The following is a 25,952-nucleotide window of genomic DNA, read 5'->3' on the forward strand; positions in this document are numbered from 1 at the left end:
TAATTAACTCGGTATAAATGTAAATTGTCCCTAGTGTGTGTAGGATAGTGTTAATGTTCAGGGATCGCTGGCTGGTGTGGATTCGGTGGGCCGAAGGGCTTGTTTCCGGGCTGTATCTCTAAACTAAACTGAAAACTCAGCATGTCAGGCAGCATCCCTAAAGAACATGGATAGGCGACATTTCGGGTCGAGACGTCACCTATCGATGTTCTCCAGAGGTGCTGCCTGACCTGCTGAGTTATACCAGCACTTTTGTGTCCTTTTGTGTATTGAGTACAAGTATTTCCACAAGCCTTTGGGTTTTTTGAACAACTTACCTGCAAAGTATGGAGCCTCCAGTTTCATAAGCACTTTCCCTTAAAATGTAATATGCAGTGTTGTTTTCTGATAAGGGTGTGTTGATTTAGGATGTATTTATCAGTCAGATAGCAGAGAACATGGAACATACTGTAACTAACCCTGCTTCAAGTGTCATCACTATAGATCCGAAACAGGACGAACCACTGAACAGGTTAAGTTTCTTTAGCTTTGAGCACTAGATTATCTGGGCTCAGGGTCGTATGTATCCTACAGATTAGACTACCCTGATACGTAAAGTACAAGGTTATAAAGAGGTGGCTGAAATCAAGCTCGGCCTTGTGTTCTATCCTTGGATGAGCCTGACTACCGGTTTTGTGGATCAGTCTGAAGAAGGGTCTCAACCCGAAACGTCACCCATTCCTTCTCTCCAGAGATGCTGCCTGTCCCGCTGAGTTACCCCAGCATTTTGTGTCTTATCTTCGATTTAAACCAGCATCCGCAGTTCCATCCTACTGATTTTGTGGAGTTCATTCAACAAAGCCACCATCCAAGGGTGGACACAGAGTGCTGGAGTAACTCAGCGGGTCTGGCAGCATCTCTGGAGAAAAAGGATGGGTGACGTTTCGGGTCGGGATTCTTCTTCAGACACGAAACGTCACTCGTCCTTTTTCTCCAGGGATGCTGCCTGACCCGCCGAGTTACTCCAGCACTTTGTGTCTGCCTTTGGTATAAACCAGCATCTGCAGTTCCTTCTTATTCCACTTAGTTCTGAGTTTTGCGCTACAATGCTGAGAACTATATTCTGCATTCTACATCGTCCTTGTTTCTACACCATCCAAGGATGGAAGGGTAATGGGTGTATGGAACAAGGTGCCTGAGGAGATAGTTGAGGCAGGTTCGAGAGCAGCATTGGACAGGTACATACATAGGAAAGGTTTGTTGGGACATGGGCCAAACATGGGCAAATGGACCTGGCTTAGGCGGGGCGCATTGGTTGGCATGGACGGATCAGACCAAATGGTCTGTTCCTGTGCTGTATGACTAATAGCTCTTTTATTGGAAAGGCGTAACTTTCTGGCACCTTTTATTGCTGCAAACCATGCGATTCTAGCATGGTTACGTGGAGGACGTTGGAAGAAATGGAACCGGCCAACAGTTTGGACATTTCAAGCAAAACACAAAGTGCTGGAGTAACTCAGCGGGTCAGGGCAGCATCTGTGGAGGGAATGGATGGAAGACATCTTGGGTCTAGAGTAGAACCACACCTTACTGGAGAAGTCAACTTTAGAAATCAAAATTGAATAAGAGTTTTTACTGTAGAGTTACAGGCTCCATGGTGCACCGAGTCCGCGCCGACCAGAGATCGCCCTGTGCAATAACACTACCTTGCGCACCAGGGACAATTCTTTTTTTACAACTTCCCAAAGCTAATTAGCAACAAACCTGTACATATTTGGAGTGTGGGAGGAAACCGGAGCACCCGGAGAAAAGCCACGTGGTCACAGGGAGAAGGTACAGACTCCGTACAGACAGCACCCGTAGTCAGGATTGAACCCGGGTCTCTGGCGCTGTAAGGCAGCAACTCTACCGCTGCACCACGGAGTGCTGCCCTTTTTTGAGGCTATGGTCAGGATGACCACACTGACATACAAGTGAAAGTAAGTAACGTCAACAATGCAAATAAAATCCTAGAAATATAATTCATGGTTGAGTAGATAGTTGGCCTTTGAGTTAGTAAGGTCATAAGCCGTAGGAGCAGATTTGGGCCATTTGGCCCCATTGACTCTGCTCCACCATTCGATCATGCCGAATCTATCTTTCCCTCTTTAATCCCATTCTCCTGCCTTCTTCCCGTAAGCATTGAGGCCGTACAGTTCATGCCAAGCAAGCTTCCAGGGGCAATAATTTGGAATGTGTTTGGCAGATGTTAAAGGAAAGTTTCATGAGGGTGGAAAAATTTGCAGTTGGACACATTGACTTCTCATGAAGTTGAGTATGAAGGAACTGCAGATGCTGGTTTAAACCGAAGATAGACACAAAATGCTGGAGTGTCTCTGGAGAGAAGGAACGGGTGACGTTTCGGGTCGAGACCTTTCCTCAGACTGATGGAGTCGATGATGGTGACAGAATTAGATGCACTCAACATTTCTGCAGAATGTCACTGGATCATGTTACTCTGGAGCAAAATGAAGGCAGGGATGGAATACCTTGCAGTTCAGTTCAGTTTAGTCTATTGTCACATGTACCGAGGTACAGCGAAAGGCTTTCGTTGCATGTCATCCAGTCAGCGGAAAGACAATACATGATTAGAATCGAGCCATTTACAGTGTATAGGCGCATGATAAGGGAATAAGGTTTAGTGCAAGGTAAAGCCAGCAAAGTCAAATCAAGGATAGTCCGTAGATAGACTGGATAGTCAAATCAAGGATTGGTAGATAGACTAAGGAAAGTAAAAAATCTTGCTGCAGGAATAGAGATGTAAGAGTGTGGAGCGATTATAATATGTGATTGTAGATCTGTCTCTGTGGCTAGCACGCAAATATTCGCCTGAGTTGGGCGCCATCTTGGAAGCAGTTCCAGAGATAATTGGAGTGATTGAAGAGAAGCCATTGCTGGTTTTCCTCTGCTCCTAAACTTATGAACATGATACCAGCATTGTTATTTGGCCTGGGGGTGTATCTTTTTGGGGAGAGTGGTGAAGGTGTGGAATTCTCTGCCTCAGAAGGCAGTGGAGGCCAGTTCGTTGGATGCTTTCAAGAGAGAGCTGGATAGAGCTCTTAAGGATAGCGGAGTGAGGGGGTATGGGGAGAAGGCAGGAACGGGGTACTGATTGAGAGTGATCAGCCATGATCGCATTGAATGGCGGTGCTGGCTCGAAGGGCTGAATGGCCTACTCCTGCACCTATTGTCTATTCTGCTTTAACTGAAACAATGCCAGTACAATTCAGTGCTCATTTCTCTTCAGAGCCAGGCTGTACATCAGCAAGCCTGTGGCAAGCCACTTGTTCATCAGTTCACTAACTCTCCTAAGTTTCTGCTGGGCTTTTTAACACGTGCAGGAATGGCTAGGCTGGAAGTGTGCCTGGTGAAGTTGCTTGTGACGGAAGCAATGGTTTAATATTTGGCTTTCTTTGCTCTCGACGTAGAGTTTCACCAGAGTTTGAGAAAACGCACCTGGCTCCCACTGAAGAAATGTTGGCGTCTCTAACTGGCTACGAGACTTCTGAGCCTGGCCACTTGGACATGAAGTTCTCCCCACGAGGCATGTGCCGCTATGACTTGGATGAGGTGGACGTGCACTGGTTGGAACTGGTCAATGCGGAATTCCAGGAAGCAGGTAATGTATTTTTGCTTTCTCGAACCAGAGGGAAATAGTTGAGGACCAGTAAATGTGGTACTGTCCTCAGAGATCCGAGGGAGGCACGGTGGCGTAACGGTAGAGTTGCTGCCTTACAGTGCGCTAGAGACCCGGGTTTGATCCTGACCACGGGCGCTGTCTGTACGGAGTTTGTACGTTCTCCCTGTGATCTGCATGGGTTTTCTCTGAGATCTTCGGTTTCCTCCCACACTCCAAAGACGGACAGGTTTGCAGGTTAGTTGGCTTGGTATAAATGTGAATTGTACCTAATGGGCGCAGGTTTGTGTTAATGTGCGGAGATGATTGGTCGGCAGTTTTGATCAGTGGACCAAAGGGTCTTTTCCGCGTTGTATCTGTAAATTAAACTAAATTAAACTAAACTAAACTAAACTGAATCCTGGTTTATCACACAGATCCTCGCTCTGCCAAACTTCTTGTTGCTTTAAAGCTGTGAGCTTGCAGATGTACACAAACTGCCGTGGTTCAGTAGTTGTAGATTTATGTTTTTTTGATTTTCTCCAAGAGTCATAGAGTGATACAGTGTGGAAACAGACAGGCCCTTCGGCCTAATGCCCACACCGACCAACATGTCCCATCTACACTAGTCCCATCTGCCTACATTTGGCCCATATCCCTCCAAACCTGTCCTATCCATGTACCTGTCTAATTGCTTCTTAAACGTTGCGATAGTCCCTGCCTCAACTACCTCCTCTGGCAGCTTGTTCCATACACACATCACCCTTTGCGTAAAAAAGTTAATCCTCAGATTCCGATTAAGTCTTTCACCTTTCAGGATTTAAGGTGAGGGGGGAAAAGATTTAATAAGAATCTGAGGGGGATCTTTTTCACGCAAAGGTTGGTGGGTGTATGGAACGAGCTGCCGGAGGGGGTAGTTGAGGCAGGGACTATCGCAACATTTAAGAAATATTTAGACAGGTACATGGATAGGACAGATTTAAAGGGATTTGGGCCAAATGCAGGTAGGTGGGACAAGTGTAGATGGGACATGTTAGCCGTTGTAAGTTAGGCCGAAGGGCCTACTTCCACTCTGTAAAACTCTAGGACTCCAACTTAAACATGTGCCCTCTGGTTCTCGATTCCCCCACTCTGGGCAAGAGACTCTGTGCGTCCACCCAATCTATTCCTCTCACGATTTTATACACCTCTGTAAGACCACCCCTCATCCTCCTGCACTCCAGGGAATAGAGTCCCAGCCCGCTCAATCTTGTTTGATGTTGCCAAGACCCGAGGGCCTGTGCTCTAGGGAGACGTTGAGCGGTTCCTTCGTACACACTAAATGGCTGTCAGGCTCATGAAACTTCTTTTACCCAGTTGGTGCATCATAACTGGGAAGTGAGGAAAATCCATTAAAAAAATAAAAGCACTCTTCAATTCTTTCTGGGAGGTCCTGTATTTTTTTGCATGACTATAAAGCCGTCCCCTTAAATAAAAACATCTTGCTCGAAACCTGTCAGCATATGGTTTTCCAGCCGGTGAAAGTCTGCATTGTAGTGTGGAACAATACATTATTTGTCCGAGTCTGTAAATACTGTACTTTGAGAATAAAATCTGCAAGGCTGGCAGTGTATGGGGCGTCAATGCAAATGGGATGTTTACATAATTACCCGTTCAAACTGTGTCGGGGAAGTTGAGTTGGCAGAGATTTCCCCAATCAACCATTTTTTAACGATCCAGTTGGCCACATAACGTGGATGTATTCAAACTAATGCTAAAATAAAGGCAGTTTTCAGAAACGATGGTGCGATGGGGTATTTTCACACAGTTATTTTTTTAACTGTGGGGCTTAGACTGCATTGCAGACCTGACAGTTTATAATTGAGTAGGAAGGAACTACACCGAAGACAGACACAAAACGGTGGAGTAAATCAGCAGGTCGGGCAGCAATCTCTGGAGAGAAGGAATGGGTGACTTTCGGGTGGAGACCGTTCTGAATGAGAGTCAGGGGAGAAGGGAGACATAGAGACATGGAAGGTTAAGGTGCGAAAAACGAAAGACCAAAGGGGACGAAGGACAAGGAAAATGTAGAATGGATCATTGTTAGCTGAGGGGAAGACAACCACGAGGCACACAATCAGGCGTACAAAATTTAATCAGGGGGACAGTCAAACTAGTCGGAGAACTAGGATGAGGGAGGGATGGAGGGAGAGAGAGTGAGGGTTACTTGGTGTTGGAGAAGTCAATATTCATACCGAAGATAGACACAAAATGCTTGAGTAACTCAGCGGGACAGGCAGCATCTCTGGAGAGAAGGAATGGGTGACGTTCCGGGTCGAGACCCTTCTTTCAGACGTTCCGGGTCGAGACCCTTCTCGTCGAGTGTGAGCGAGTGGGGGATCTGTGTTCTGTCCTATTTCACGGAGATTTTAAAACGGAGACCGCTGCCGAAGTTTGTTCACTTTGTGGTGTTATTTTGTGTTCCCTCCCCAGGGATGCTGGAAGTGAACGAGCTGATGATGGAGAAGATCATCGAGGAACTGGAGAGCCAGTGCCAGGAGAACATGAACCAGGCGATCGCGACAGAGGAGGGCCTGGGGATCGAATACGACGAGGACGTGGTGTGCGACGTCTGCCGTTCCCCGGAGGGCGAGGACGGCAACGAGATGGTGTTCTGTGACAAATGCAACATCTGCGTTCACCAGGTCAGTGCCGGGGCGCAGAAATGCTGGACTAACTCGGCGGGACAGGCAGAAGGAATGGGTGACGTTTCGGGTTGAGACCCTTCTTCAGTTTGTTTCTGCATGAAAAGGTTTATTAGTGCATCCGCCGTCTATTCATAGTTTTTACATTTTAGAAATGCAGGCCCTTCGGCCCACCAAGTCCGTGCCAACCAGCGATTCCCGCACACTAACACTATCCTATATCCTACGTACACTAGGGACAATTTCCAATCTTACCAAGCCAATTAACCTACAAACCTGTACGTCTTTGAAGTGTGGGAGGAAACTGGAGATCCCCGGGAAAACCCACGCAGGTCACGGGGAAAACGTACAAACTCCGTACAGACAGCACCCGTAGTCAGAGGTGGACACAAAATGCTGGTGTAACTCAGCGGGTCAGGCAGCATCTCGGGAGGGAAGGAATGGGTGACGTCTCGGGTCGAGATCCTTCTTCAGTCTGAAGAAGGGTCTCGACCCGAAACGTCACCCATTCCTTCTCTCCCTAGATGCTGCCTGACCCGCTGAGTTACTCCAGCATTTTGTGTCTACCTTTGATTTTAACCAGCATCTGCAGTTTTTTTCCCTGCGCCCATAGTCAGGATCGAACCCGGGTCTCTGGCGCTGTAAGGCAGTAACTCTACCGCTGCGCCACCGTGCTGCCCCTGCGGGTGTGGGAGAAGGAAAAGAAAAAGGAAAAGGGAATGCGAGGTGGCGCAGCGGTAGAGTTGCTGCCTCACAGCACCAGAGACCCGGGCTTGATCCTGACTATGGGTGCTGTCTATACGGAGTTTGCACGTTCTCCCTGTGACCGCGTGGGTTTCTCCCATGCTCCAAAGACTTGCAGGTTAATTGGCTTCTGCAAATTGCCCCCAGTGTGTAGGACAGAGGTAGTGTACCGGTGATTGTTGGACAGCACGGACCCGGTGGGCCGAAGGGCCTGTTTCCCTGCTGTATCTCTCGACTAAACCAAACTATACCAAAGGATGTAGGAAGCAACTGTAGGTGTTGGTTCACACAAAAGACAGACACAAAATGCTGGAGTAACAACGGGTCAGGCAGCATCTCTGGAGAGAAGGAACATGTGAGGTATCATGTCGAGATCCTTCTTCAGACTGAGAGTCAGGGGAGAGAGAAATTAGAGGTATGAAAATGTGCAGAACAAATCAGAGCCGGCACCGATGACTCAAACTAAATGGTGTTCTTTTTCTAGCTGGAGAAGTATAAACAGAACTTCAATTTCATCTTTTGTGGTAGACACAAAACGCTGGAGTAACTCATTGGTACAGGCAGCATCTCTGGAGAGAAGGAATGGGTGACGTTTCGGGTTGAGACCCTTCTTCAGACTGATGTCAGGGAAGTGGGCGGGACAGAGATATCATGTAGCCGGAGATAGTAAGACTGGTGGGAGAACTGGGAAGGGGGAGTGGATGGAGAGAGAGGGAAAGCAAGGGCTATTTGAAGTTGGAGAAGTCAATGTTCATACTGCTGGGGTGTAAGCTACCCAGTCGAAATATGAGGTGCTGTTCCTCCAATTTGCGCTGGGTCTCACTCTGACAATGGAGGAGGCCCAGGACAGAAAGGTCAGATTGGGTTGGGAGGGGGAGTTAAAGTGCAGAGCAACCGGGAGATCAGGTAGGTCAAGGCAGACTGAGCAGAGGTGTTCAGCGAAACGATCGCCGAATCCATCTTTTGTGGTATCTGACATAGAAACATAGAAAAATAGGTGCAGGAGTAGGCCATTCGGCCCTTACATAACACTGGATTATCATGTTGATGCTAGCACAGTAACAGAACAAAGTTATGCCCTGAACCATTTAGCCCCTTAAACACAATTTGTCAACATCCTACATACTTGCAGTTTCATGGACTTTATCCATTGAGTTTCCAGGCAAAAAAATTGAAGTAAAACATTCATTTCCGCCCTATATCTAACAAAGCCTGAGCAGCTCCCACCTTAAACCACATATTAGGCATATTGGGTGTAATATGGTGGGTTTTTAATACTCTTTACGTGTGAATTGCTGGCTATTTTGAGAAGTGAATTTGAGATTTTAAAGACGTGAGACACAAAAGTGAGTTTTTAAAAAGGTTTCAGTTTTTTAACTTGCCCAATATCGAACGAAGTGTTACTGTACAACAAAGTCTATTGTGCAGGTTTATTTGGAAACTATTTATTGCACAAATTGCATTTCGAATTTTTCGAACTGGGCTCAGTAGTTCTGATATATTTTCAGATAAATATGGAACTAAATATGGAATCAAACAAAGAATCCTTAACGTCGTACAACGCTGAAATAGGCCTTTCAGCCATACTCATCCAAGCAGATCAAAGTGCCCCAGTTTGCCAATGAGAACAGAATTAGACAACTGTGTCCATCAAGTCTACTCCACCATTCAATCATGGCCGACCTATCTTTCTCTCTCAACCCCGTTCTCTTGCCTGCTCCCGGTAACCTTTGACACCCTTACTGATCACAAATGTGTCATTCTCTGCTTTGCGTCGATGAATGTGTTTTAGACTAGAAGCTACAAGATGAGCATTTGACGGCACTGGGCCTGTACTCGCTGGAGTATAGAAGGATGAGGCGGGACCTCACTGAAACTTACCGAATAGTGAAAGGCAAGGGTAGATTGGATGCCGAGAGAATGTTTCCACCAGTGGGAGAGTCGAGGACCAGAGGTCACAGCCTCAAATTAAAGGGATGTTCCATTAGGAAAGAGATGAGGAGGAGGTTCTTTAGTCGGAGAGCGGTGAATGTGTGGAATTCATTGCCACAGACGGCTGTGGAGGCCAAGTCCATGGATATTTTTAAGGCAGAGATAGATAGATTCTTGATTAGTACAGGTGTCAGGGGTTATCGGGAGAGAAGGCAGGAGAATGAGGTTGAGAGGGAGAGATAGATCAGCCATGATTGAATGGCGGAGTTGACTTGATGGGCCGTATGGCCTAATTCTGCTCCTGTCACTTTTGAAGGCAGATTTACTGATGACTCAACAACTATTTGAATTGTGGCCATTACAAAAATGTTATGCCCGGTCATTGAAAACCTCCTCAAAGTTCCCCCTGACAGCTCACATCTGACAATCAGCCCTGACGTTTATTTATATTATCAAACTCACCATCACATCTGTGGTTCCACATTTATATCAGAAAATATATCAGCCCAGTTCGAAGAATTCAAAATGCAACTTGTCCAATAAAGTTTCCAAATAAACCTGCATAATAAACTCCACAAGAAACTACGGTAATGACTTAATAAGTTGATCATTGATTTTTTTTTGTTTATATCGTTATAGCTCTTGAGACCTGCAGTCTCTATATTTGCAAATCCTTTGGACGTCATTGAGTATAGAAGTTGGGATGTTGTTACAGTTGTGCAAGATATTAATGGGCGGCACGATGTCGCAGCGGTAGAGTTGCTGCCTCACAACGCCAGAGACCCCGGTTCGATCCTGACTAAGGGTGCTTGTCTGTACGGAGTTTGTACGTTCTCCCCGTGACCTGCGTGGGTTTTTTCCAGGAGCTCCGGTTTCCTCCCGCACACCAGAGACGTACAGGTTTGTAGGTTAATTGGCTTGGTATAATTGTAAATTGTCCCTCGTGTGTGTAGGAGAGTGTTAATGTGTGGGGATCGCTGGTCGGCGTGGACTTGGTGGGCCGAAGGGCCTGTTTCCGTGATGTGTCTCTAAAACTAAACTAAAAACTAAAACTAAGGTATTGGTGAGGCCGCGTTTGGAGTATTATGTTCAGTTTTGCGCACTCTGCTATAGGAAGCAAGTTTTTAAGCTGGAACGGGTGCAGGGAAGACATAAGATGTTGCCAGGACTTGAGGACCTGAGCTACAGGCAGAGGTTGAGTAGGTTGGGATTTTATTCCTTGGAGCACAGGAGGCTGAGGGGTGATCTTGTACATACATAGTCTGAAGAAGGGTCTCAACCCGAAACGTCACCCATTCCTTCTCCCCAGGGACGCTGCCTGTCCCGCTGAGTTACTCCAGCATTTTGTGTCTATCTTGTATACACAGGATCTTGATCGTGTATAAACTCATGAGAGGAATAGATCTGGTGGATCGAGTCACTTGCCCAGAGTAGGAGAATTGAGAACCAGAGCACATAGGTTTAAGGTGAAGGGGAACAGATTTAATAGGAATCTGAGGGGTAACTTTTTCACACAAAGGATGATGGGTGTATGGAACAAGTGTCCAGAGGAGGTGGTTGAGGCTGGGACTATCCCAATGTTTAAGAAACTGTTAGACAGGTACATGGATAGGACAGGTTTGGAGGGATACGGGCCAAACGCAGGCAGGTGAGACCAGTGTAGCTCGAACATGTTGGCTGGTGTGGGCAAGTTGGGCCAAAGGGCCTGTTTCCATGCAGTATTACTCTGACTCTAAATCTTTTCTTGTGAATACTAGCAATTAAAAGCAAGGCTTTGCGGTTTGAAATCATTAATACTGTAAAAGGTTTGTGTTGCAATATATTCTTACTATTGAGGGAGTGCAGCGTAGGTTCACCAGGTTAATTCCCAGGAAGGCAGGAAAGAAAGAAAGATGAAAGATGCATGATGAAAGAAAGGGGTCGACTGGGCTTGTATTCACTGGAATTTATAAGGATGAGAGGGAATCTTATAGAAACATATAAAATTCTTAAAGGATTGGACAGGCTAGATGCAGGAAAAATGTTCCTCATATTGGGGGAGCCCAGAACCAGGGGTCACAGTTTAAGAATAAGGGGTAGGCCACTTAAGACTGAGATGAGGAAAAACCTTTTCACCCAGAGAATTGTGAATCTGTGGAATTCTCTGCCACAGAAGGCAGTGGAGGCCGATTCACTGGATGTTTTCAAGAGAGAGTTAGATTTAGCTCTTAGGGCGAAGGGATTCAAGGGATATGGGGAAAAAGCAGGAACGGGGTACTGATTTTAGATGATCAGCCATGATCACATTAAATGGCGGTGCTGGCTCGAAGGGCCGAATGGCCTACTCCAGCACCTATTTTTCTATGTTCCTTTCTATCCCTGACGAGGTGCCATCCTTAACTACCGGCAGAGATTCTTTGAATTTCCTTTGGTTGGTTTGGACAGTTCGAGCTGTTTTGTTCTTGAAGGATTCATCTGAAAGCCTGCCAGATTCTAACATGATGCTCTGAGTCACAATGCTTGCATAAGGAAGCTTATTTTTCTGATTAGATTCTCGGCGGCAGCGATATCTGACCGATTTCCATTTTTACTTCATGACAGGCCTGCTATGGAATTCTGAAGGTGCCCCTTGGCAGTTGGCTGTGTCGCACATGTGCCCTGGGCGTGCAGCCCAAGTGCTTGCTGTGCCCCAAGAGAGGGGGAGCCTTGAAGCCAACACGTAGCGGCACAAAATGGGTCCACGTTAGCTGTGCCTTATGGATACCTGAAGTAAGATACCTACCTGAACGCAGCGTTTCAATGAACAGTCCCGATCACACCTTGGATAGTGATCCCTCTGCTCCTCCGTGCCACCCAGCTCAGTACATTCATTTTAGTTTTGGACATGCACTAGACCAAGTGGACCCATTGGGCCCAAGCCTCTCCTGTATTGGTGCAGCACCCTCTCCTCCCCCCCTCCCCTCCCCCACCTCCCCCTCCTTCTCCCCCTCCCCCCTCCTCCCTCCCCCCACCTCACCCCCCCTCCCCACATCCTCCCCTCTACCCCTCCCCCGTCCTCCCCCCACCTCCCCCTCCTTCTCCCCCTCCACCCACCTCTCCCCCTCTCTCCTCCCCTCCCCCATCCTCCCCGCACCTCCCCTCCCCCACCTCTCCCCCTCTCCCCTCCCCGCTCCCCTCTCCTCCCCCTCCCCCACCTCCCCCCTCCTTCCCTCCCCCGTCCTCCCCCCACCTCCCCCTTCTCCTCCCTCCTCCCCTCCTCCTCCCTCTCCCCTCCCCCTCCTCCTCCTCCCTCTCCCCTCTCCCCTCCCCCTGAAGCATAGCCATTACTACATTCTTCCAGTTTGGGGAAGTGATCAAGAAAAAGTTTTCAACTCTGTTTCCATAAAGTTAAGGTGGACGTAAGGAAAAAATTTGCAGCAGTAGAGGGAGCTATATTCTGTTCCTAACAAATGCAATACTTTCCATGAGAAATGGGAAATATTCTATTTAATTAACCTGTAGTCAACGTAATACATTCACGGAAAAGTTAGCAGTGGGTTCCATGCCTTATGTTGATGATACCACTGTTCTCAACTGCCCAAAGTTAATGTTTGCTTCAAATAAATTCATATAAATATGCATAAATATATACACACACACACACACACATAAAATATATAGCTACAGGAAATTAAAAGTATAGAAAAAAAGGAACTGCAGATACCGGTTTATACCAAAAATAGACACAAAGTGCTGGGGTAACTCAGTGGGTCAGGCAGCATCTCTGGAGAAAAAGGATGGGTGATGTTTCGGGTTGGGTTCCATCTTTCAGTCTGTAGAAGGGTCCCGAGAGACCCTTTTTATGTCTATTACGGGTAATTTAAAGTGTTGAGCAAAACCAGAACAAGATGCAAATGTGCAACGGGTGGATTAGAACCACTGGAATTTAGAAGAATGAGAGGGGATCTTATAGAAACATATACAATTCTTAAGGGATTGGACAGGCTAGATGCAAGAAAAATGTTCCCAATAGACAATAGGTGCAGGAGTAGGCCATTCGGTCCTTTGAGCCAGCACCGCCATTCAATGTGATCATGGCTGATGTTGGGGGGAGTCCAGAACCAAGGGTCATAGTTTAAGAAAAATGGGTAGGCCATTTAGGACTGAGATGAGGAAAAACTTTTTCACCCAGAGAGTTGTGAATCTGGAATTCTCTGCCACAGAAGGCAGTGCCAATTCACTGGACGTTGTCAAGATTTAGCTCTTAGGGCTAACGGAATCAAGGGATTATGGGGAAAAAGCCGGAACGGGGTACTGATTTTGGATGATCAGCCATGATCATATTGAATGGTGGTGCTGACTCGAACGGCCGAATAGCCTACCCCTGCACCTGCCTTCGTTGTTTCTATGTAAGTATTGGGGCAAAAATGTAAGATTGATGCAGCAAGAGTAGAACCACAGATTGAGACCAGCCAAGTCCCAATCCCAATTCATGGTTGCTTTGAAGGCTGTTCGCTGGAGGCTTGAGAATGACCATGAATCATAGAGGACATCGCATTGACCATCAAGTGGGCCAGAGGCAGGGACCTTCGAAAGAAAGTTTCGTCCATAACTCTGCAGAAAAGAACTGCAGATGCTCATTTATACCGAAGATAGACCCAAAGTGCTGGTGTAACCCAGCGGGTCAGGCAGCATCTCTGGAGAGAAAGGAATGGGTGACATTTCGGGTCGGGGCCCTTCATCAGACTTTGTCCAGTACCTGTACGAAGTTTGTGCGTTCTCCCCGTGACCACGTGGCTTTTCTCCAGGCGTCCCGGTCTCCCCTCCGCACTCCAAAGACATACGGGTTTGTAGGTTAATTGGCTTTGGTAAAAAGAACTGCAGATGCTCATTTATACCGAAGATAGACACAAAGTGCTGGAGTAACCCAGCGGGTCAGGCAGCATCTCTGGAGAGAAAGGAATGGGTGACATTTCGGGTCGGGACCCTTCATCGGACTTTGTCCAGGACCTGCGGCTGTAAGAAGAAAATTGAATATTTTAGGGGGGGGGTCAATGTCTCAAAAAAATGGAATTGTCCGTTTCATTATCTGAATGTTGACTGTGTTTCCATGTTTTCAGGTAAGTATAGGTTGCCCTGAGAAGATGGAGCCCATTACCAAGGTGTCTCACATTCCCGCTAGTCGGTGGGCATTGCCGTGCAGCCTTTGTGTGGAGCGGACTGGCACTTGCATTCAGGTCAGTGTGAACACCTTCCTCTAACTCTGATATTGTTCCGTGTCTATCATGTTATAACAATACGCAGAGTTCTTTGTTCTGATGGGTGACGGAGAGGAAATGAAAGCCTGACGAGGCGCAAGAAACTGCAGATGCTGGAATCTGAGGCTCTATGACTCTAAATCCCCCCCCAAACCATAAATCTCCAAATACTGAACCACAGCCGTTTGTGTATATCAGCAAGCTCACAGCTCTAAAGCAACATGAAGTTTGGCAGAGCGTGGATCTGTGTGTTAAAATGGATTTAGTTTAGTTTAGGTAGGAAACCCATTGCCTCTCTCCTAGATGCTGCCTGACCTGCTGAGTTACTGCAGCATTTTGTGATACCTTAGTTTAGTTTAGAGATAAAGCACGCAAACAAGCCCTTCGGCCCAACGAGTCCGTGCTGACCAGCGATCCCCGCACACTAAAACACTATCCTCTACACACTAGGGACAATTTTTCCATTTTGAACCGCGCCAATTAACCTACAAAATCTGTACGTCTTTGGAGTGTGGGAGGAAACCGAAGATCTTGGAGAAAACCCACGCAAGTCACGGCGGAGAACGTACAAACTCCGTACAGGTAGCACCCGTAGTCGGGATCGAACCTGGGTCTCTGCCGCTGTGAGGCGGTAGCTCCACAGTTGCACCACCGTGCCACCCACAAAGTGCTGGAGTCACTCAGCAGGTGGGGCAGTGTCTGCACATTCAATAGTCTTGCAATGTGGTTCCAAACAAGGGATAACTCACCAGGTGTGGTACAAGGAACTGCAGGTGCTGGAATCCTCAGCATCCACAGGGGGAATGGGCAGATGGTATTTTGGCGTGGGACCCTTCTTCAAAGTTAGATTATTCAAAACATTTAGCAAGCAAATATTAGAGGTATTGAAGCTTGGTTAATGGATAAAAAGCAGTGTCTTTTCAGGTGTCGGGGGGGGCAATTTATCGTGGGGTGCCACAGGAATCAGTGCTGGGTGCCCAGATGAACAAGTCAAGGGCAATGCAGAAGTCAAGATAACAACAAAGGGGAAGAAGCTGTCCCTGAGGCTGGCGGTGCGCACTTTCAAGCTTCTGTACCTTCTGCTGGAGGGGAGCAGGAATAAGACGGGGTGTTTGGGGTGGGACAAGTCTTTGATTATGTCGACTGCTTTTCCCGAGGCAGCGTGAAGTGTAGATGGTGGGAAGGCTGGTCTGTGTGACGGACTGGGCTACATCCACCACTCCCTGCGATTTCTTCCTCTCTCGGGCAGAGCTGTTCCCAAACCAAGGTGTGATGCAGCCCGACAGTATGTGGGTGATTAGGAAAACCCGTGAGGTGCTTCAGAAAAAACTCGCTTCAATTCATCGGCTGATTTACTTTACTTTAGACTTTCGAGATTCAGCTCGGAAACAGGGCTTGCCGCCCACTAAGTCCACGCCGACCAGCGACCACCCCTAAAACCAGCACTATCCCACACACTCGGGACAATTTACAATGTTGGCCGAAGCCAATTAACCTACAAACCTGTTCGTCTTTGGAATGTTGGCAGAAACCGGAGCACCCGGAGAAAACCCACGCAGGTCACAGGGAGAACGTGCAAAAGGTCATCCATTCAGGGCACAGATGAGGAGACATTTCTGCAACTGGAGAGTCATGAATCTTTAGTTTTAGGTTAGTGATACAGCGTGGAAACAGGCCCTTGGCCCACCGGGTCCGTCCCAACCAGCGATCACCCCCGTGCACTAGTTCCATCCTACACACAAGGCGCAATTTACAGAAGCCAATTTGACCTACAAAACGGAGCGCCTTTGGAGTGTGCGAGCAAACCGGAGCACCCGGAGAAAACCCAAAAGGGAGAACGTACAAACTCCGTACAGACAGCACCCGTGGTCAGGATGGAAGCTGGGTCTTTGGCACTGAGAGGCAGCAGCTCCACCGCTGTGCCGCCCCAAACAACAGGCTGGGCATCGTCCCTCCGTCGCCCGAACGTACACCGAGCACACAAGGCTCCCGCGCACGCCCCCCCCCAACAACTGTGACTGCTCTATGGCCGACAGCCTCTCCCCTCTCTGGGAAAGCAGGAAGCAGATACTCCACACAGGACCAACAGTGGAAAAGCCTCTCCTTCGGTGGCGGGGAATTCCTGGATCTAACTCCCTTTCAATGCATTCTCCAAGAATATAATCAGCAGATCACGTGGCACAATTCTGGAGAACTCAGAGTCAGTCGGGACTCACTTATCGCTGAATCAGAATTTCCTGCGTTCCTCCCACGTAGGAAACTCAGAATTGATGCCCAGCCTGACTCTAGAGCAGTAGTGAAGGAGTGGTTTATCACTGGAACTATCTCCTCCTGGATGTCGTTAAACTGGTCCACTTCAGTGTGTGCAAAACAGTTATCAGGCAACTGAACCATCCCACCACAACCAGAGAGTGGTCCTGGGCTACTATCTACCTCTTTGGTGACCCTCGGACTATCTTTGATCGGGCTTTTCTGGCTTTACCTTGCACTGAACGTCATTCCCATATCACGTTCACTGTGAATGTCTCGATTGCAAACATGTATTGTCTTTCCGCGGACTGGTTAGCACGCAACAAAAAGCTTTTAGCTGTACCTCGGTACACGTGACAATAAACTAAATCGAAACTGAAATGCGCGGAGCATTCGTAATAAGGTGGATGAATTGAATGTGCAGTTAGTAGTTAAGGAATAGGACATAGTTGGAATTACGGAGACATGGCTCCAAGGTGACCAAGGCTGGGAGCTAAACATGCAGGGGTATTCGATATTCTACCTTCTATAGAAATGTACAGCACAGGAACAGGCCCTTCGGCCCACAGTCGTATCTGCCTCCACCACCACCCCCAGCAGCATATTCCAGGCACCCACCATCCTCTGTGTAAAACAAAACTTGCTCCGAAGAAGGGTCTCGACCCGAAACGTCACCTCTTCCACTTCCCCAGAGATGCTGCCTGACGCGCTGAGTTACTCCAGCGCTTTGTGTCCTCTTGTGTACGAACCAGCATCTGCAGTTCTTTATTTCCACAAGCCTTGATTAGTCGGGGTGCCAGGGGTTGTGGGGAGAAGGCAGGAGAATGGGCTTAGGTGGGAGGGATAGATCAGCCATGATTGTATGGCAGAGTGGACGTGATGGGCCGAATGGGCCAATTCTGCTCCTCTCACTTATGACCATCGGGTTCAGGATGACCATTAACGTCTCTGGATGTCTCTTTGCTCTCTGCAGTGTTCCAAGGCCTCCTGTATAACAGCATTCCACGTGACGTGTGCGTTTGACCGCAACTTGGAAATGAGGACTATTTTGGCGCAGAATGACGAGGTGAAGTTTAAGTCGTACTGCTTGGAGCACAGCAGCACTCCCACCAGCTGCCCGGCCAGGCGTGAGATCCCTGACGGGGTGGATCAGAGCCAGCGCGACCTGGAGAAAGCCAACCTGAGGAAGCAGAAGCTGCAGCAGCTGGAAGATGAGTTCTACGAGCTGGTGAAGCCGACGGACGTGGCACAGGAGCTGCACGTGTCCGGCGCGCTGGTGGACTTCTTCTACCAGTACTGGCGGCTCAAGAGGAAGTCCAATTTCAACAAGCCCCTCCTGGCTCCAAAAACCGATGAGGTGGACAACCTGGCCCAGCAGGAGCAGGACATCCTGTACCGGAGGCTGCGGCTCTTCACCCACCTACGCCAGGACCTGGAGAGGGTGAGGCAATCACTAACGGCAGTGCAACATGCAGACGGGTACACACACACACACACACACAGACAGGCACACACGCACGCACGCACACACTCACACACACATACACACACACGCACGCACGCACAGACAGGCACAGAGCACACACACACACACACACAACACACACACACACAGACAGGCACACACGAAGGGCCTGTTTCCACGCTGTATCCCCGAAGCAAAGAAAATGCTGGAAATACGCAGCAGGCCAGGCTGTGCCTCATGCAAGATAAACAAGAGTTAGACACAAAAAGCTGGAGTAACTCAGTGGGTCAGGCAGCATCTCTGGAGAGAAGGAATGGGTGACGTTTCGGGTCGAGACCCTTCCCCAGCTTGTCCAGTCCTTTTATAATTTTATATGTTTCTATAAGATCCCCTCTCATCCTTATAAACTCCAGTGAATACAAGTCTAGTCTTTTCAATCTTTCCTCATATGACAGTCCCGCCATCCCAGGGATCAATCTTGTGAACCTACGCTGCACTGCCTCAATTACAAGGATGTCCTTCCTCAAATTAGGAGGCCAAAACTGTACACAATACTCCAGATGTGGTCTTATCAGGGCCCTATACAACTGCAGAAGAACCTATACTGAAATCCTCTCGTTATGAAGACCAACATACCGTTAGCTTTCTTCACTGCCTGCCAACTTTTAGTGACTGGTGTACAAGGACACCCAGGTCTCACTGCACCTCCCCCTTACCTAACCTAACACCATTGAGATAATAATTTGCCGCCAAAGTGGATAACCTCACATTTATCTATATTATACTGCATCTACCACGCATCTGCCTACTCACTCAACCTGTCCAGGTCACCCTGCAACCTCCTAACATCCTCTTCACAGTTCACACTGCCACCCAGCTTTGTGTCATCCGCAAACTTGCTAGTGTTGCTTCTAATTCCCTCTTCCAAATCATTAATATATATGGTAAACAGTTGAGCCTTGTGGCACTCCACTCGCCACTGCCTGCCATTCTGAAAAGGACCCGTTTACACCTACTCTTTGCTTCCTGTCTGCCAACCAATTTTCTATCCATGTCAACACCCTACCCCCATTACCATGTGCTCTAATTTTAGTCACCAATCTCCCGTGTGGGACTTTATCAAAGGCTTTCTGAAAGTCTAGATACACTACACCCACTGGCTCCCTTTCATCCATTTTACTTGTCACGTTCTCATGAAACAGATCTGCCAAGTGTGGTGGTGGTGGAGAAGGTACAACAGTGGGTTCTAAGAGGTTTTTAGAGGGCACATGACGGCACCGTGGCGGCACGGTAGCGCAGCGGTAGAGTTGCTGCTTTACAGCGAATGCAGTGCCGGAGACTCAGGTTCGATCCTGACTACGGGTGCTGTACTGTAAGGAGTTTGTACGTTCTCCCCGTGACCTGCGTGGGTTTTCTCCGAGATCTTCGGTTTCCTCCCACACTCCAAAGACGTACAGGTATGTAGGTTAATTGGCTGGGTAAATGTAAAAATTGTCCCTAGTGGGTGTAGGAAAGTGTTAATGTACGGGGATCGCTGGGCGGCACGGACTTGGTGGGCCGAAAAGGCCTGTTTCCGGCTGTATATATATGATATGATATGATATGATATGAGTAGTTTAATATAGTTATTATTGTCATATGCACCAAGGTACAGTGAAAAGCATTTTTTTGTTGTGTGTTATCCAGTCAGCGAAAAGACTATTGATGATTATAATCAAGCTGTCCACAGTGTACAGCTAGAGGATAAAGGGTGTAATATTTAGTGTAAGATAAAGTTCAGTAAAGTCCGCATAAAGATTGTTTAAAGGTGTCTAGTGTGGTAGATAGGAGGTCAGGACCGCTCTTCTAGTTGATGAGAAGACAGTTCAGTTGCCGGATAACAGCTGGGAAGAAACTGTCCCTGAATTGGGAGGTTTTTAGATAGACACGTGGATATGCAGGAAATGGAGAGATATGGATCACGTGTAGGCAGACAAGATCGCTTTATCTTGGCATCATGTTCGGCACGGACATTGTGGGCTGAAGGGCCTGTTCCTGTGCTGTACTGTTCTATTTTCTAGGTACAGTTACTACAGTTGGTTCTAGGTACGGCCACAGAAGGCTGTGGAGGCCAAGGCGGTTGATATTTTTAAGGCAGAGATAGATTGATTCTTGATTAGTACGGATGTCAGGGGTTATGGGGAGAAGGCAGGAGAATGTGGTTAGGAGGGAGAGATAGATCAGTCATGATTGAATGGCAGAGTAGACTCGATGGGCCGAATGGCCTAATTCTGCTCCTTTATCATCGTTACTTTTTTGCATACCTTTCATTCATTGTTCTTTAACTCTCCGCAAGTGACAATAAACTTGAATCTTGAATCTCTTGCAGTGCAGATAATTAATCAAGAAGTAACAGTTGATTAGTGAATTAATTGCCAAATTCAATACTGAAAGCATTAATGGAAAGAGACTGGATTATCCAGAGAAAGAAAAAGAGTTAAATGTTTTTATATATAAAATTCAAACAGTAATTAATAACTGGAGGATGTGACTGGAGGATTTCACTGAAACACAGTGCTGGAGTAACACAGTGGGTCAGGCAGGTAATTCAGTTATCATCTTATGATTTGATGCATTGGTCCCCTTTTGACTCAAGATTATGGGGGGTGAGGGGAGATCTTATTTACTGTCTTTATCTTCTGGTAATTCTCTTTCCCGGATGGAGGTGATGGCGGCAACGGGCCATTGTGGACAGCTGCAGCTGGATTGTGAAACAGTGTCACAACCAGGCGACTATTGCATATGGACTCAGTGGCTGTTTCAATACGATAGAACTTTATTTATCCCAGGAGGGAAATTGGTCTGCCAACATTTTTGTATACAAAATCATGAGAGGAATAGATCGGGTAGATGCACAGAGTCTTTTACCCAGAGTAGGGGAATCAAAGACCAAAGGACATAGGTTCAAGGTGAAGGTGAAAAGATTTAATAGGAATCTGAAGGGTAACTTTTTCACAAGGAAGGTGGTGGGTGTATGGAACAAGCTGCCAGAGAAGGTAGTTAAGATGGGACTATCACAATGTTTAAGAAACAGTTGAATAGGTACATGGATAGGACAGGTTTGGAGGGATATGGACCAAGCGCAGGCAAGTGGGACTAGGGTAGCTGGGACATTGTTGGCCGGTGTGGGCGAGTTGGGCCGAAGGGCCTGTTTCCACACTGTATCACTCTATGACTCTATATCTCTCGTTTCCCTTATCCCTAACCAGTCTGAGGAAAGGTCTCGACCCGAAACTTCACCCATTCCTTCTCTCCAGAGATGCTGCCTGTTCCGCTGAGTTACGCCAGCATTTTGAGTCCATCTACCCTGGAACGTATGAGCTGTGGGGGTGGTAATCCTTGCTCCATAGGCAGAGGTAGGGAGACACCTGATGGGCAACGGGGTTAATAGTTATTCGAGGTCGATGGGAAGGTTAAGTTGAGATTACAGACAGATCAGCCGTGATCTTGTTAAGTAGCAGAGTAGGATCGAGGAGTTGAGTAGGTCACGGCTGCTTCTGATTTATATTTCATACAACACGAGTGAAACTATTTTGTAAGTCACTTCCAAATTCCAGACTTTGATCTTTCTGGACTCTAAGTACTGAAAGACAAAGGTCAATGACCACACAAACCAAGAAAGCCAAGCACGCAATCTACGCTGGAGTGACACTGGGAACATTGTAATCAATCTGAAGAAGGGTCCCGAACCTAAAACGTCATCTGTTCAGCCCCTGCTGCACTTGATGCCTGACCCGTTGAGTTCCTCCAGCAGTCTGTTTATACTCTGTTTCTAGCATTGGCCATCATCTCTTGTGTCAACATTACAGTTATTACCAGTCCTCCTGCCCAGTGGCTGAGTTTCAGTTTAGTTTATTGTCACGTGTACCGAGGTACAGTAAAAAGCTTTTAGTTTCGTTTAGAGATACAGCACGGAAGCAGGCCCTTCGGCCCTTCGGCCCACCAAGTCCGCACCGACCAGACATCCCTGTACATTAACACTATCCTACACAAACTAGGGACAATTTACATTTATACCAAGCCAATTAACCTACAAACCTGTACGGCTTTGGAGTGTGGGAGGAAACCCTAGATCTTGGAGAAAACCCAAGCAGGTCACGGGGAGAGCGTACAAACTCCATGCCGACAGCACCCATAGTCGGGATCGAACCCGGGTCTCTGGCGCTGTAAGGCAGCAACTCTACCGCTGCACCACTGTGCCGCCCTTTTGTTGCATGCTAACCAGTCAGCGGAAAGACAACACATGATTACAATCAAGCCATTCACAGTGTACAGATACATGATAAAGGGAATAACGTTTAGTGCAAGATAAAGTCCAGTAAAGTCCGATCAAAGATAGTCCGAGGGTCTCCAATGAGGTAAATAGTCGTTCAGGACTACTCTCTGGTTGTGGGAGGATGGTGCAACATCCATGCTTGATAGCACATGAACACTGAATGACTTGGTTGTGGCCTTTAGAGTAAAGGAGCTCGTGAATGTTTAATGCCCTCGCCTCTTAGTTTAATTTAGTTAGTTTATTGTCACGTGTACCGAAGTACAGTGAAAAGCTTTTGTTGCATGCTAATCCATTCAGCGGAAGGACAATACATGATTACAATCAAGCCAATTACAGTGCACAGATACATGGTAAGGGAATAAGGTTTAGTGCAAGGTAAAGCCAGTAAGGTCCGATCAAGGATAGTCCAATAGTCTCTGGTTGTGGGTATGAAGCAGTCGTGAACTACTAGAAGACAGACACAAAAAGCTGGAGTAACTCAACGGGACAGGCAGCATCTCTGGAGAGAAGGAATGGGTGACGTTTCAGGTTGAGACCCTTCTTCGGTCTTGAACTACTATCTACCTCATTGGTGACCCTCGGACTATCTTGAAGGATGTTAGTTTGACAAAGGTTTTGGCAGTACCTGCGAATGCAAACAGTGTTCTTGATTCCCAATAAGAGTGGAAGAATAAAATAGTGTAAAGACATGAGAGGCAGTTTGGAACTAGGGGAAGTGTCCAGTTAAGTGGAATTGATGATTAATTTCCCTTATCTTTTATTTAGATTTACTTCCCCCTACCTCTCAACCTAACCTTTCCCTCACAGTCCCGATGTCATCAACTCAATCTTGATTGTGGTTCCTTAGAATTTTGCTGATGCGTAGGTGGTGAGGAGAGGGGGGGGGGGGGGGAGGTTTGGGTTTATTCAGTTTATCATCACGTGTAACGAGGTACAGTGAAAAGCTTTTTGTTGCGTGCTATCCAGTCAGTGGAAAGACAACATGTGATTAGAATCAAGCCGTCCACAGTGTACAGATACAGGATAAAGGGAGTAACGTTTAGTGTAAGAAGAAGTCCAGTAAAGTCCGATTAAAGCTAGTCCGAGGGTCCCCAATGAGGTAGATGGGAGGTCAGGACCACTCTCTAGTTGGTGATAGGATGGTTCAGTTGCCTGATAACAGCTGGGAAGAAACTGTCCCTGAATCTGGAGGTGTGCGTTTTCATACTTCTGTAACCCCTTGCCTGATGGGAGAGGGGAGAAGAGGGAGCGACCGGGGTGAGACTGGTCCTTGATTATGCTGCTGGCCTTGCTGAGGCAGCGTGAAGTGTAGATGGAGTCAATGGAAGGGAGGTTGGTTTGTGTGATGGCCTAGGCTGTGTCCACAATTCTCTGCAATTTCTTGCGGTCTTGGATGGAGCTGTTCCCAAACCAAGCTGTGGAGCTCAGGCTGCGGGTGGGGGTGAGGAGCTAAGGAAGTGACTTAGATGATATGAGTGAGACCTTTCCCAAATTTAACGTCCATACCGTGGGAAACCTTTAGTCAAAGGGTAGTGAATCTGTGGAATTAATTGCCATAGACGGCTGTGGAGGCCAAATCAATGGATATTTTGAAGGCAGAGACAGATAGATTCTTGATTAGGTGTCAGGGGTTATGGGGAGAAGGCAGGAGAATGGAGTTGGGAGGGAGAGATATATCAGCCATGATTGAATGTCGGAATAGACTTTATGGCCTAATTCTGCTCCTATCACTTGTGAATTTATGCATTTATGAAATCTGGAAGGTGAACTTGTGTGCTGCCTGCTGCCCTCTGGAGAGTTTATTTACAGTGGGAGCACATCAGTGAATCACAGGCTGAATGGAGGTTTACCATCAGTTTCATAACTAAAAGTCTAAATGTCAGACAGACAGTTACATAAGTTGTCGTGTCCTCTGTAGATGGACTGGGATCAGTCAGATGAGCGTCTTTTTTTAATGATATTACATGTGGTCCAAAGATCAGACACGGGATGTTATGGCTCGTTACATTTAATTACTAACTTTGTAATGAAAAGCAAATGTCCTTGTCCTCCAAGTCACTTACACAACAGTTACTTGGCAATTACTGAATGAGAGAAGAGCCCGTGGGTTGATGCGTAAGGAGAGCTGGCATAGAATGCATGCACTTTTAGTTTAGTTTAGAGATACAACAGGCCCTTCAGCCCACCTAGCCCGTGCCGACCAGCGATCCCTGCACACTAGCACTACCCTACACACGCTAGGGACTGTTTTACATTTATACCACGCCAATTAACCTACAAACCTGTACGTCTTTTGATTGTGGGAAGGAAACCGAAGACACGGGGAGAACGTACAAACTTCGTACAGACAGCACCCATAGCCAGGATCGGACCCGGGTCTCTGGCGCTGTCAGGCAGTAGCTCTACCGCTGCGCCACCGTGCCACCATGCAGGATTCTAAACTAGGTGGTAGAGCAGTGCTTAGTTTAAATGTAGAAACAAGGAACTGCAAATGCTGGTTTACACAAAAGAACAGAAAGTACTGCACGGTGGTGCAGCGGTAGAGTTGCTGCCTTACAGCGCCAGAGACCCGGGTTCCATACTGACTACGGGTGCTATCTGTACCGAGTTTGTACATTCTCCCTGTAACCACGTGGGTTTTCTCTGGGTGCTCCGGTTTCCTCCCACACTCCAAAGACGTACAGGTTTGTAGGCTAATTGGCTTGGTATAATTGTAAATTTTCCCTCGGGTGTGTAGGATAGTATTTGTGTGCGGGGAATCGCTGCTCGGTGCGGCTCGGTGGGCCGAAGGGCCTGTTTCCACGCTGTATCTCTAATCTAATGTAAACTAAACTCAGCAGGACAGGCAGCATCTCGTGAGAACATGGGAATCTCTTGAGAATCAGACTGATTTAGTAAGGGGGGGGGAGGAGAAAGCTGTGAATGAGAGGTTGGGGCAGGACAAAGCTGGCAAGTGATAGGCAGATGCAGATGAGTGAGAGTTTGATTGCCAGATGGGTGGACAAATGGCAGAGATGGGAAGAAGACAAAATTGCTATGAGAAAAGGAGAGATGAGGCACAAAGTGTGAAGCCAGCGGAAGAAATATAGGTGGAAGGGGAAGAGGAAAAGGGGGACAGGGTCATAGGAGGAATGGGTGCACATTCAAGTGGAGCATGATGAAAAGAGGGGGTGAACAAAAAATGTGTGAGGAGTGTTGGTCAGTCCTGATGGATTGAAAGATACAACAAGATACAATATACAGTGTGGGAAATAGGCCCTTCAGCCCACTGAATCCACGCCGACCATCGATCACCCGGTCACACCAGTTCTCATCCACTCCCTACACCCTTGGAGCAATTTTACAGAGGGCCAATTATCCTACAAACCCGCATGTCTTTAGAGGTCGTGGGAGGAATCTGGAACGCCCGGAGGAAATCCACACAGTCACAGGGAGAATGTGTAAACTCCGCACAGACAGCACCTGAGGACAAGATTGAACCTGGGGCTCTGGCACTGTGAGGCAGCAGCTCTTTCTGAAGATGTGACCAAAAAGGTCGATGAGGGCAGAGCCATAGGTGTTGTATACATGGACTTCAGTAAAGCATTTGACAAGGTTCCTCATGGTAGGCTGCTCTGGAAGGTTAGATCGCATAGGATCCAAGGAGAGATAGCTGAATGGATAACAAATTGGCTCCATGGAAGGAAGCAGAGGGTGATGGCGGGAGGGTGTT

General features: G+C 47.4%; 1 protein-coding gene across 5 annotated transcripts in view; it reads left to right on the top strand.

Moving 5' to 3' along the window:
• The window catches only part of jade2 (jade family PHD finger 2), a 155,360-nt gene that overhangs the window by 86,467 nt on the left and 42,941 nt on the right, over positions 1–25,952 (top strand). For all 5 annotated transcript variants that reach the window (XM_078411380.1, XM_078411379.1, XM_078411382.1 and 2 more), the window contains 5 exons: positions 3,447–3,637; positions 6,107–6,318; positions 11,575–11,742; positions 14,073–14,189; positions 17,434–17,901. In XM_078411380.1, the coding sequence (XP_078267506.1) occupies positions 3,447–3,637; positions 6,107–6,318; positions 11,575–11,742; positions 14,073–14,189; positions 17,434–17,901 (1,156 nt within the window). The remainder of the gene's footprint in view (positions 1–3,446; positions 3,638–6,106; positions 6,319–11,574; positions 11,743–14,072; positions 14,190–17,433; positions 17,902–25,952) is intronic.

The sequence above is a fragment of the Rhinoraja longicauda genome, chromosome 14 (assembly GCF_053455715.1).
Source record: "Rhinoraja longicauda isolate Sanriku21f chromosome 14, sRhiLon1.1, whole genome shotgun sequence".
NCBI lineage: Eukaryota > Metazoa > Chordata > Chondrichthyes > Rajiformes > Arhynchobatidae > Rhinoraja > Rhinoraja longicauda.